The sequence below is a fragment of the Rhinolophus hipposideros genome (genome assembly GCF_964194185.1).
Source record: "Rhinolophus hipposideros genome assembly, chromosome: 2".
Classification (NCBI taxonomy): Eukaryota; Metazoa; Chordata; class Mammalia; order Chiroptera; family Rhinolophidae; genus Rhinolophus; species Rhinolophus hipposideros.
Genome location: NC_138048.1, coordinates 109,655,824 through 109,669,407, shown reverse-complemented (window position 1 = coordinate 109,669,407; position 13,584 = coordinate 109,655,824). Strand labels below are relative to the sequence as shown.

Genomic DNA, 13,584 nt, shown 5'->3' with positions numbered 1-13,584 from the left:
AGAATTCTAATCACCAATAAAAAGAAATGAAACCTCGATTCACACAGCAACATCCATGGATCTCAAAGTAATGATGCTGGGAGGCAATGATTCCACTCACGTGAGACTGCAGACCATGCACACTAACCCACAGCGACAGAGAGCAGGTCAGCGGTTGCCTGGAGACGGCAGGTGGTGCAGAGGGCACCGGGAGAGCTGGGGGGGTGCATGTATCATGATTTTGATCGTGGTGATGGTTTCATAGGTATATGCATATATCAAAACCTGTCAAATTGTGCACTTTAAATATGTGTAGTTTATTGTGTCACTTTTACATTTGTAAAGCTGTTTTTAAAATTCTAAATAATTGCAGCAGTAAGATGGCAGAATAAGAAGATCCGAAGAGGCTCTAACCCACAAAAGCAATGAGAACACTGGAAAAACTGGGCAGAATCAACTTTTCCACAGCTCTGGAAATTAACCAAAGACTTGAAATGAGAAATGTTTATCCAAGAAAAACAGCAGATTCTTGGTAATAGCGAGCTTTGTGGCTTTTAACATGCCCCACTTCCATCTGCCAACCCCATCGGCACAGTAGCCTTGAAGACTGACAGCCTGGCAGCCACTGGAGGGGGCAGAATGGCGGTGGTGCCCTCTTAAAGCCCCACCCCCAGAATACTGTCATTATCTGACTTGTGTGATACTCCCTGGAGACCCCACTTGCAAGTCTGTTTTCATCTGCCTTGACTCAGCTACCCAGTAAGAATTTCCATTTCCCCAAGAGCATTTGTTTTTTAAAAATCAGAGGCAACAGTTCAACAGTGCAGCTGCCTGAAGCAGTGGATAACAGTTGGGACAAAAAAAATAGGCTAACAAACAAGCTTTAAAGGAAAAGCTGGGGACTGAGATATCTACAGGGGAGATTGGAAAGCTCCTACATCTTCTGGGAACCTTGAAGGCACATGCTCAGTAAAGACCTGGAGACCCTGAGCTCTCAACTCTGGCTAATCTCTAGGCAGAAAGTGAGAGCTAAGGCAGAGCTGTCAGTTGTCAACTGCCAGCTGAATGCTGAAGGTGCAAAGACAGAGACTTATTGCTTCCAGGAACTTAAGGAAATCTCTGTGCAACCATTAGCTGACCACTAAGCTAACCGAGGAAAGCCTTCAGTGACCATGCATGACAAAGAATACATGACGAATAATCATAGTATTAGTTCAGAAAATCACTAAACAACAAAACAACAAATAGCAATAACAATAAACCTTGAAGAGGGGAGAGAATCTGATTTCCAAGAGTTGCCACATTATCACACTTACAGCGTCTAGTTTTTTAAAAATACAGATATGCAAAGAAACAAGGAAGTATGTCCCATATACAAGAAAAAAATTAATCAATAGAAGCTGTCCCCGGGGCAGCACAGACATTAAACTTACTAAACAAAGACTTTAATCAGCTATTTGAAATATGTTCAAAGAAGTGAAGGAAACTATGTGTAAAGAACTAAAAGAAAGTATGAGAACAATGTATCACCAAATAGGGAATATCAAGAGTTAGAAGTTATAAAAAGAACCAAAAAGAAGGTCTGGAGTTAAAAAGTACAATAACTCATGTAAAGAAATTCACTGGGGGCTCACTAGCAGATCTGAGCATGCAGAAGAAAGAATCAGCAAACTTGAAAATAGGTTGGCCTATCCAGTTTGAGGAACAGAATAAAAACAGAATGAAGAAAAATGAGCAGAGCTGTGGAATAAAATCAAGCATACCAAAATACACAAATTGGGGGTCCCAGAAATAGAGAGAAAAAGGAGCAGAGAGAATATTTGAAAAAATAATGGCCAAAAACTCCCCAAATTTGATGAAAAATATGGACCTACACATTGCAGAAGCTCAACAAACTCCAAGAAGGATAAACTCAAATTGACCCACACCTGGACACATTGTAATCAAACTGAAAAGTCAAAGACAGAGAGATCTTAAAGTAGCAAGAAGGAAGTGACTTGTCACATACAAGGGCTCCTGAATATAACCAAACACTGATTTCTCATCAGAAACCATAGAGGCCAGAAGGCAGCTGAAAGTGCTGACAGATAAAGACTGTCAACCAAGAATTCTATATACCTGATGCTGTCCTTCAAAAATGAAAAAGAAATTATGAAAAATAAATTACAAAATAATAGTCACTTTATTTATATTTTAAATATCAAACTATATAAAAACTTTAACAAAATGAACAAAAATAAACAAAATCTGAGAACTCATCACTAGCAAACCTTCTCTGCAAGAAATACTAAAGAGAGGCCTTTAGGTTGAAAGGACACTACATGGTAACTGGAATCAACATGAAAAAACGAAGAGTACCGAGAAAGGTAACCCTAGAGGTAAATATGTATAAAAAACGATGTAAATGTCCTTTTCCGTTTGTAACCTCAAATAGTTGTACATAGTTACCATATGACCCAACAATTCCACTCTAAGGCATATACCCAAGAGAATGAAAACGTACGTCCACACAAAACCTTGAACGTGAATGTTTGTTGCAGAACTACTCATAATAATGAAAAGGTGAAAACCACACAAATGTGCATTGTGAAGACTGATAATCAGAAACCTCACGTAAACTGGTGCTGGTAGAAGCCGTACGAGGGGCTCCCACGCCCTACTATTCTGCATCGATTACCCCAAACAGGAAGAGACCTGCTCTCCTTCTCCAACAGGAAGTTTCTCTACTCTGTTACTCCACGGGGAAAGAGGGTCGTCGCCTTGCCCAGCAACCACTCAGCCAACGGAAAGCCACTGCACTTCAGAGGGACTCCCAGTTTCCTCCAATGGACTCTTTGATGACAAAGGCCCTTCTAAACTCCCTCTTTCCTCTATAAAAAGGTCCCTCCCCTTTGTTCTTGGGACTTGGCATGGTTCGCCATTAGGTCACATCTTAAGTTGGGATTCTTTATAGTCCCAAATAAACCCATTTTGCTGGAGAAATATCTATCTGTTTACAGTCAGTACCATCAATTGATAAATGGATAAACAAAATGTGATCTATTCATACAATGGAATGTCACCCAGCCATGAAAAGGAACGTACTGACACACGCCACAACATGACGAGCCTGAAAGCTGTACGCTAAGTGCAAGAAGCTACACACAAAAGATCCTATGCTAGATGACTCCATGCATATGAAACGTCCAGAATTGAGAAGTCCATAGAGACGGGGTAGGTTCGTGGTTGAGGGGCTATGGGGAGGGATTGCTAATAGGTACAGGGCTTGTTTGAGGCGATGAAAAACTTCTGGAAGGAGATAGCGGTGATGGTTGCACAACTATGTGAAGGTACTAACTGACACCTAACTGTACACTTTAAGGTGAATTTTAAGATTGGTAAATTATACCCCAATTTTTAAAAATTCCCCAAGAGTTGCTTTTTTTAAAAGACAGTAAGTGTAATTAAAAGGGTCCCCACCAGAACCTGCACGCCCTCTGGGTGCATCGCATGGCCCCCAGCCCTGACCAGACCCTGTCCCCGGACACCTATTTCCACGTGTCATCTCGGATCCCTGCCCTGTCTTCCTCTGGCCCCAGGGGACAGGCTGGTGGATCCCAGAGCGGAGCCAGGCGCCGGCCCACCTGTTTCTGGGCCTCGCCAGGGGGTTAGGCTCTTGGTGCCCAGGTAGCAGCCCCGGGTCTGCAGGCTGCCCTCCCACGTGCCAGCTGCCAAGCCTGGGCCTGTCACCCAGGTGGCCAAAACAAAAAGCCAGCAGCTTTTTGTTTTCCTTCCTCTCCTGGGAGACGAGCTGTTCCTGCTGCTTCCCAGAAAATGTGTTAACTGGCTCTTGGAAACACCATGTGATCAGACAGGCTGTGCCCTGGCCTGCCCAGCAGAGGCTGTGGGCCCCCAGCCTGAGGCAGAAGGGAGATGCCATTGCGCTCCGTCCTCCAGGTCGAGGCCTGGCTCTGAACGGGGAGATGGAGGAAACGGGGATCCTCTCAGGAAGGACACACTAGGCTTCCTGCCACCAACCTGCTGCAGATGCTCCCTCTGTGGGCTATCACCCCTCAAGGAAGTGGACGCCTTGGGCCAGGAGTTCAAGTTCAGGAAGAAGAGCGTCCCATCTGCGCACGTACACATGCACACAAGGGCACACGTATGCATGTGTGCACACACGTGTACACAGGTGCACACACATGCCCCATATGCACGTGCCCCCAGTCTGAGCACCACGGGGCACTTGTGGAAATAGGGGCTAACAAATAATTGGGCAGAAATGTAAGTGGTTAATGGAGCCTCATAAATGGAAGTCAAATGGGAACTGTTTCAAACGTGCAGGAATGCAGGCTACACTGGCAAACACCTCCATCACTGACCTGCCATACTTGACAGCTGCCCCCACTTTTTCCTCCTGTTCCCACGTGCCCCGAGCCCTCCCACACCACAGCCCACAACCTTGGGGACACAGGCCAAAACCGGGGGCAAGTTGGAGGCTCACGGCTGGCTCTTGTGAGCTGGTGACCTGGGCCTCAGGCTGTACTCCCTGGGTGAGGACACCCGGCCTCCCTGGCCCTGTTTCCTCATCTGTGACACGGAGCAGGAATGGCACCTCCTCTGTGGGGCTGGGACGGTTCCAGGAGATAACATGAGCACAGCCTTCAGCCCAGAGCCTGGCGTGGGTCACGGTCCTAACCGCATGTCACCCCCTTTTGGCCCCACGGTCAGCGGTGACTGCAGCAGCCTTTGGAACTCAGTGCACATGGAGTTGTGTCCTGAATGACAGCACAAATACTCACAAGGCTCATGGAATGTGACATCCCCAGGATGAGGTCACACTCAAGCTTCTCGAGGTGCGCACGGTGGAGACAGGACCAGTGTTGTTACAAGGCTGAGCTCTGCCCAGAACTGCCGGAGGGACGACAGCCTGTTTTAGTTTCATCTAAACAACTTTCCCTTCGCCCCGGGCAGCTGTTTGTCTTTCTGCTAGAGGCCCTTGAGCTGCATGTAGGTGGCTGTGCTGAGGCCATCTGTCCAGCTGGGAGAGGAGCCCCAGGTGCGACGTGGGGCCTCAGCCATGTTACAGTGACACTCCAGAATCCCTGCTTTGTATAGCGGAGGGGTGTGCTTAGCTGAACAAGTGTCATTCTCAGGGCTGGGGCCGTGTCTTAGTGGCTGCTGTGTGGCCTGTGCACTCCTGAGGCCCCTGCACAACGGACACGTGCTCAGCCCTCCTGGACAGGACAGAGGAGGCAGGGTCCCAGGACTCGCCCTGACATGGCTGTGGTGGGCAATCTTGGGCCCCCGCCCCAGCTGGCCCTGGATGATGGTGCACGTGGCACTTCCCTGGCCCATAGTCCCACTGGGGATCCTCGGGCATGTCGATGGCAGCAAGTCCATGCTGTGTAACTAGGGACATCTGCAGAGCCTGTCACTGTCCCCTTGTACGAGGGCTGGGTGAGGCACAGAGGGACTGCCCGGCTGGCAGCCTGTGGTCATTGGGCCCCAGGCTGGTCCTGGCAGGGCAGGGATGACGCACTTTCCTGACAGCTGCCCGGGTCACAAAGACCAGGTCACCAGATTCCTGCACAAGCAACTCCCAGGGGACGTTGAGATCCAAACTGTACTGTTTCCTGTGCGCCAGACCTGCCACTTCCTTCGTCTTTTTCTCACATGCTCCTCCTGCTTCCTTGGGCTTCGGGCTTTCTCTCATTTATCTTCTCTACGGTCTGGAACCGAATCCTTGGCTCACGTATTATTTATTCTCTCTTGTGTATAATGAAAACATTTAAGATGTAAGTTTCCTCCAAGTGCGTCTCTGGCCGCCGCCCAGAAGCCTCACTGAGTAGCATCTTCGGCACTCGTCGCTTCCAGCTCGGCTGTCGAGCGGCGATACTTCCTCTGGGTCCACAGAGCCACTCTCGAGAGCACCCGTGTCTCTCCCGAGTTGTCCACTGGCCTTGTGTGCCCGAGAGGGGCACCTCTGGCTACACCGGGAATGGCAGACGCCACGTCACCCGTGCAGCAGTGTGGTGTCTGCCCCATGCCCCTGCACGTGGCCCCTGCACGCAGGCACCTGTCTGTGAGCTGCCTTCTCAGGGCAGAAACCTCAGTGGCAGGCTCTTTGGCTGTTACTCCCCAGAGGCAAGCCTGACTTGCCATTTCTTGCAAAGTCCTCGTTTCTCAATTGTTCTGGCCTGACTTGCTGATGGCACTTCTCCTGACTTGTTTCTACTCTTCCATCTTCTCAGTGGGGCCCTAGGTCGTGTGTCCATCAGCACGGCGGGGCTCTGCTGCTGTAACTAACTTCCCGGTACATGGCTCCCACAGCCTCGGGGGACATTTTGCCCACACAGCCCAGTGTGAGTGGGCAGGGGCTCTGCTCCGTGGGGTCCTCATGCCAGGACCAGGCTGCAGCACTGCCGGTCACCACACGAGCTCTGGGGGCTTCCCCAAAGTGTCACGTGTCATGTCCATGTACACCTGGGGGCAGGTCAAGTCCATGGCTGTGCCTGACCCCAGGGGAACAGAGGATGCAGACTGCCACGAGCCCAGGAATGCCAAGCCTTGCAGCACGTGGAAAATTAATCACATCGTTCACCCCCCAGCAGGAAAAATAACAGAACACAAGACTTTCTCAACAGGATCCAAGAGGAATTCCACAAAATTCAACATCTCTCCTTGATGGACGTGCTCCAGCGTTAGGAATGAGGCCCTGCTGAATGCAAACGCTGCCTTGTACCGACTGGATGTGTGAGCTGGCCCTGAAAGCACGCGTGCACACACACACATACGCACAGGCACACAGGCATATAAACACATGCAGATATGGGACTGAACATGACCACGTGCATGGGAATCCGTGTGCAGGCGCACACACGTGCACACACGCACCACAGCTTATGTGCTCCCCAGGGCCATGAGTCAGCATCATGGAACACAGCCCTTGTCTGAGCCGGGGTCTCTGAGTGCAGGAGCAGGAGAGGGGCGACCATGTGGCCGCCTCGGGTCCTCTGATCCCCTCAGGGCAGCCATTAGCGTAGCCCCACAGGAGCCACCCTTCCCAGGGTGCTGTCCCTTCCCTCCCTCGCCCCCACGTTCTCCCCCATTTACTCCCAGGACGACTCTCTCCAATCATTCCTATCTGGGGTTTAGGCTGCGTGGCCCCCCTAATGCCCCAGGATTCCCACTGAGCTGGTGTAAGGATGTGAGGTAGCCTTGGGCAGCAGGACAGTGGGGACATCACCAACCCAAGTCTCTCATCCAGCTGTGGGGTTACTTTTCCTCATCTACACAAACCAAGGATGCAGGGCCCACGTGACTGGCCAGGACCCCAGGCAGGGCACAGGGTGGACCCTGCTTCTCTGGCCGCCCCAGCGCTCGGGGCAAAGCCAAGCATTCCCTACAGGCACAACGCTTATACGCAAACGCAGAACAGGACAAACCTTCCCCCCGAGCCGTGCAGCACCTATTGACAGGTTGCAGGTTAGGTGGCAGGCCTGACACTTTGGTGCCACGTCACACTTCACATCATTACAGGACAAAATGCAGCGTTTCAGAAGCAACTCCTAAACCTCTAAACCTCTAATGAGGCGCGTGAGCTGCTGTGCACCTGACCGACGATGGTCCAAGGCGGCAAAGGCTCCACGTGACCAGACGCGGTGAAGTGACCCCAACAGACCGCCCAGCAAACGGGACAGACGCGGCGTGGGGGAGGAGAGCGGTGGACACACTGCCGCTCACCATCTGCGCTGCTGCTGGCTTTGCAGTCACCCTCCGGGCGCCGTGGGAGCACTCACAGGCGACACGGCACAGTCCCTGGGTCTCCTGGGCAGGCCTGGGGCTGCAGCTGGCAGCGCACACGTGGGGCTGCCCTAAACGCACTTCCATGTGCCCGACATTTGTATAATAAAGAGCTGAAAAATACCACGGAGGCTGTATTTTGAATTTGAGGAGCAAAGGACTATTTTTGGACAAGGAAGGTGTCCTTATGGGTGAAGGGTCTGCTTTCTGGGGGTCTGTGGTCAGGTACCCTGGCCCGGAGCAGCCCTGGCTGACACACGGACACGGTCTGGAGAACACTAAGCTGAGCCCACATTCGAACCCTCCCCAGGCCAGGGAGGGGGAACTGGGTTGTCATCCCTTTTGGCCATAAAATGTCTTCTCATCGGACAAAAGACACAAGCAGGGACAGCATGTGATCCTGGAACCACTGAGACCCAGTTAGAAGGCCCAGCTCCCCGCTGCCCCCACCCCAGGAGGCAACAAATGAGACCGAACTGGAGGGGCTCCTGCCCGGGACGAGGCCAGAGGACGAAGGCACACTGGCCCGTGGGGTGGGGTGGGGACACCGGTGTGCCAGGCCAGGGCACCTGCAGGAGGAACAAGGAAGGCTGCTCGTCCCACAGGAGGCCTGCAGCCAGAGGGCTGACGGGTGCGGGCTCCCTAATGAAACAGCGCTCTGTAATTAGAATCTGCTCCCCAGCCCAGGAGACGCTGAGTGGGAGTGATGGCCATGTGCTGGAAGCCCAGACGCCGAACGTGTCCGGGGCCGCTCCTCTAGAGCACCCAGTGCTGTGCTGGGCCTCTCGGGGGCTGACCTGACGCAGGGCGCAGGTCACAGGGCAGCAGGAAGCTCTGAGGATGTCCTCAGGAAAAGCACCTGGCTGCCCGCAGTGCCCGGCCACCGCTCTGCCTCTCTCAGGGGCATCGCCCTCCGGAGACAAGGTCTGGCCAGGGCCTCGTCAGGTAGGGACAAGCTCCAGGCCTGTCGGGAGACCCCATGGAGACCCCATGGCCTGGGTGCCTCTGGCACTAGAAGAAACAGATTCAGAAACACAAGTAATCACTGATTCTGTACCAAGAATCTTACAATTAGAATTTCTCTAGTCTTAAGAAAGATGTAATTATCATTTTCATCTACATTCTTTAAAAATCTTTAGAAGAAAAATGCAGTTTCATTGAGTCTCTTTGACTTAAAAAGAATAAGTTCTTTCTCCACACAGACCCTCTGCCTCAGGTCCAGGAGAGGGGACCAGCTGCCCCAGGAATGGGGTGTCCTGCGTCTCCCCAAGCCTGGAAAACCCAGTTACGGCCGTAAGAACCCATGGAGGCATGGAGGGGCTGGGCCCCACATCTTAACACAATGGCCTCAGCCCAGGTTGCCTGCACAAGGAACATTCCAGAAGCACACGGCTGCTGTTAGTTACATAACAACGTATAGTCAGGGAACCCAGCACGTCAGCAGCACTTGGCTTCAGGTGGCACAGGACGCTGCTGGGCGCCGCCCATCCTCTCTGTCTGAGACAAACATGGTGATGCCCAGCGTGCAGCACAAATGGAGTCTGAATCCCGTGAGGGATGAGGGCAGGGCGTGGTGGTCTCAGGGCCCTGGTGGCTGCGGCCCTGTCACAGAAAGCTCCAGTCACCCAGGCGTCCGAGGGAGGGACCCACACCAGCCAGAGCTCCGCCTCTAGTAGCCAGTGACTGTGCCCCTCACAGAGGACCCCACGGGCCCTGCTCCCCTAACTCCGCCCTGAACCCCACCTCCAGGGGGGCCAGCAGGAAGGGGGTGGGGGTTTGCTGGGGCTTCTGCCCTGCACACTGCACACACGAGGCCGGCCCTCTCCAGCTTGGCCTGGCCTGGGCTCACGCCATCCATACGTCACCCCACCCCGTCCTGGATTGGCTGACACGACACAACAGCGTGAAGCCAATCCACCCGTGGGAGCTCCCGGCCTCATGGGAAAGGAAGGAGCGGCGGAACGAACGGGAACCAGGAACGCAGTGCGGGCCAGGAGCAGACCTGCTGGGGGCTGGGGACGCACACCGAGCTGCAGGGCCCTGGCCTGGGGCTCGGCTGAGGTGCCCGACGTGTGGGAGGGGCAGCACACCTGCAGCGTCACAGGCGCCGCCCCACGACCCTCCCCAAGCCCTCTGCGGCCCACGCCTTCCGGTCCCCTCCTCCAGCTGTCAGTGCCCCACTCCCAGTGCCCTGCTCGGCCACAGCCCAGCCCCACCTCTTCCTGGCTCCGGCTCCCAGCTTCCCGCCCCACTTCTCAGTGCTGGTGGCTCTGGACGTGCCTTCCACTCACCTGGGAGCTTCTAAACCTCCTCGTGCCGGCCCATCCCAGACCAAGAAGTCTTCACCATCCTCGGGAACCTGGAGCCTCAGGGTGTCACTGTCCTTAAAACGGGTCTTTGCAAGTGGAATTAGTTAAGACTGGAGAACAGTGGCCCAAAGCCAACGACTGGTGTCCTCACGTGACGACGGAGGCAGGGGAAGGGGTGAGGCACGCATGGGCCACGGGACACCAGGGTTCCTAGCAAACCACAGAAGTTGAATAGGAGGGACCAGAGCTCTGAGGGAGCAGGCAGACACTGAGCAGACTTCCGTTTCCTTCTGTGCTTAGTGCCCCCATGTGTGGTGACGTTACCCAGGAAACAGTCAGTGGCTGAGACAGCCGAGATGATCAGGCCTGGTCCAGGCGTGGGGCTGCCCGGCCATGAGCGTGTGGAGTGTTGGTTACACAGCACTGTCACGGCCACCGGTAACTGACACACATGCTACCAGGAGAGTGGACTGTGGACACGGCAACCAGGGCCCCAAGCGGGACAGGGGGCTGCTTAGGCGGAGGCAGATCCCGGTGGGCCGTGGGAGCACGGCAGGGGTCTTTAGGAAGTTTGCTGGGGAGGTCACCGTCCCTCGGCCTCCCCACCAGGAAACCTTCGGAGATGAGCCTGAGGAAAGAGCCAGCAGGCAGCCCCGTCCTGCTCAAGGACAAGGACCAGTGTGTGGAGCCCCTGGCCTCCGGCCCGGCCTGAGAAGAGGCCTTCCTGTGCTGTGCGCCTGAGGTCGGCCTACCGAGGCCTCCAGGGTTGGAGCGTAACTTCCGGTCAAGACCTGTGCTCATTCAGAGGTGAGGAGGCACACATGCCAGGGTGGAGACGGCCACAGCACTCCCCTCCCCGCTCACGTGGCGTCTCCAACGTGCCTGCGGCTGTGGCCTCAGGAAGACATCCTGTAACTTCGGGATTGGCTCTGGGACGTGCCGCCTGCCTCAGCCCTGCATTTGCCAGTTGTAACCCCAGCTCGTCTGAGCAGCAGCCACCACTGGGCCCAGGTTCTCTGCCCTGGGGTGACATCCCCACGTTTGCAGCTTCTCAGGTCACTTTCTTGGGGCGGGTTCTGAGGTCCTCGTCAGTGGGGTGCCTCCTCGTGACAAGGCCATCGGTCCTTCCTCCTCCCATGGCCTCCCCATCTGTCCCTCTCCGACAGGGCCACCCTCTACGACACAGTTGGTGCTGACCGCAGGCGCCGACAAGCAGGTCCCGGCTCCCAGGCAGAAGTGACAGCCCCGACGGAGCAGCCACGAGAAGAGGGGCCGAGCCATGCCGGCCACGGTCAGCCTGGAGGCATGGAGGACCTGAGGAGAGGGGCTTCTCTTCAAACACACAGCCAGTACCAGCAACTCAGCCGCTACAGCGCGCCTGACGGCCGCAGCGGAGCAGCTGGTACCCGCTCCAGGCACAGCCTGCCGTCTTTTCCGGCGCCTGTCTTACTGCAGAAACAGGCTCGTCACAAACTCTTCTTTGTAAACTGCTTCTCTCCTACGGAGACTCCATCTGTGCTGAGGGTGACAGCCTACGTCGCGCAGGTGCTGGCAGTGCTGGCTAAACCGCTGTGCTGACCTCTGGCCATGGCCCAGTCCCCACGGCCAGAGGTCAGCTCCTCTGCAAATGGACCTGCAGCCTCCATGGTCCCATCTGTCCCTTCCCAGTTCCTGCGACGTGTCTGTGTGTAGATGCCGCATCTGTCCCTGTCCAGGGCAGGGGCCAGGGTGCCCAGTGAGGGCAGGGAACTCCGGCTCCAATTCTGCTCAGCCACCCACTCCTGGACAGCCTCAGGGGGACGGGGGGCTCACATCGCGGCAGCCCAGAGGCCTGGAGGGCCCCACACCTGGACGCACTGATGCGATGCCCCATGAACAAGTGCTGGGTGTCCAGGCTCAGCCCCGACACTGATGAGTGGTCAGTGTGGAGCCCTCGCCAGGCCCAGAGTCCCTGCTGGGGGCCCTGGCCTCTGAGCCGCAGGACGAGGACCCGCACATTCCCACTCCCGGGGGCCTGGGAAGGGCACCCACCCCCCATCCTCAGACCGAGGGTTTAAGTTCACATTCCTGCTGCTCCACCCCCCGCCCGGGGCTCCTAACAGGCGCCCTGCGCCACGGACGGCCGGGGCACAAGCAGGCGCGCAGCACTGCGAGCTCACACGGTGTTTATTTACCCTCACGGGGCTCTGTGCCACCCAGCAGCCAACAAGTGGAGAGTCCGGCTCAGGGACATGGCAGGCAGCCGGGCCTCTGGCTCCTTGTGTACCCTGGGTGCTCACGGCACGCCCAGGCCAGCTCAGCGCAGGCCGCCACCATCCAGCTGCATCCGCTGGGCCAGCTGCTGCCCAATGGCCAGCAGGGGACTGGCTCTGTAGATCGGACTGGCCAGCAGCTCCTGAAAGCGGGTCCTTTCTTCCTCGCTGAAAGTCAAGGTTAAAAGTCAGCAGACCCCACACCCCTGGCAGGAAGCATTCAGCACCTAGGACCCACCTTGGCTCTGCCACCCCAGCCCCAGCACCTCAGCTGGACAGTGGAGTAGACAGAACAGGCCAGGGGTCACCACAGGTAGGGGTCCCGGCAAAGGGCTGGACGAGGAGCGGGGCCTGAGACAGGCAGCCCGGCCTGTGAAATTGCCCCGAGCTTCTGGAGAAGGGCATGCAGCCTTGCTGGGTCGTGGCAGAGGGTCTGAGCGGGCCTGAGGGCTTCAGGCAAGAGGGGAGAGGCTGCCCTGGGGTCTCCTCACGGTTACACTGCGCCACCATGGGTTTGAGGGGTGCTGGCACCCCAGCCCCCGTCCCCAGCTTATCAAAGGTGAGAGCCTGCCAAACGTGGGGAGGCAGCAGCCTGCACGAGTCCTGCAGACACATGGTTGCAGACGCACGGCCTGGGGTAACAGGCGCCCTCCCCCCAGCGCTGCCCAAACAGCCTGGACAGAGGAGCCAAGAGCTGTGCGCCCTACAGCCCGGTGGCTCTGCTCACAAAGGGCCGCCATGTAGCCCAAGCACAGGTGTGGGTGTCCCAGTGGAGACGGGAGGTGCACCCTTCCTCCAGCTGGGGGCCCCGAGTCATGGTGCTGGCCACTGTTCTCTGCACACCTGTCTCTATAGCCGACCAGCCATTGGGAGTGGGCATGGTCATGCCGCCTTCTGGAAGCACTGGGGCTGGCTGAGGCTAACCAGGCCCTAAAGCCCAGCCATGGCCACTGGTGCCCCTGCCAGGGGCCCCACGGGATGACACCTCTGCTCCTGAAACCTGCCACAGCTCTGGGACAGGCCCAGGTGGGCCCGTGTGGCAGGACAGCCTGGCCGCGGGGCAGGGTGGGGTGGAGGCCCAGCCCGGGCTCTGCCTGCGTGCACGTGACCGTGGGCGAGGCCAGGCCACACTGGGCCCCCACTTCCCTGTTACTGGGGACAACCTGACAGCCAAAAGGTGGGGGCCCTGACGAGGACCTGGGCCTGAGGGCAGTCCTGGACAGCTGGCGGCAGTGGTTCCCCTCACCGCCCCAAGAAAG

At 56.0% G+C, this 13,584-nt stretch overlaps 1 protein-coding gene across 10 annotated transcripts in view; it reads right to left on the bottom strand.

The window, feature by feature from the left end:
- Positions 1-13,584, bottom strand: part of SLX9 (SLX9 ribosome biogenesis factor) — an 87,290-nt gene that overhangs the window by 40,077 nt on the left and 33,629 nt on the right. For 7 of the 10 annotated variants that reach the window (XR_013994820.1, XR_013994821.1, XR_013994822.1 and 4 more), the window contains exons 6-7: positions 12,248-12,493; positions 10,056-11,780 (exon numbers count right to left, since the gene is read on the bottom strand). Coding sequence is in view for 1 of the 10 variants with exons in the window: in XM_081071403.1 (XP_080927529.1) it covers positions 12,370-12,493 (124 nt within the window). In the remaining 9 variants the exon portion in view is untranslated. Of the gene's footprint in view, positions 1-5,070; positions 6,677-7,573; positions 9,367-10,055; positions 11,781-12,222; positions 12,494-13,584 lie in introns of those variants that run through there. The other 3 variants (XR_013994827.1, XR_013994823.1, XM_081071403.1) reach the window with 3 other exon arrangements.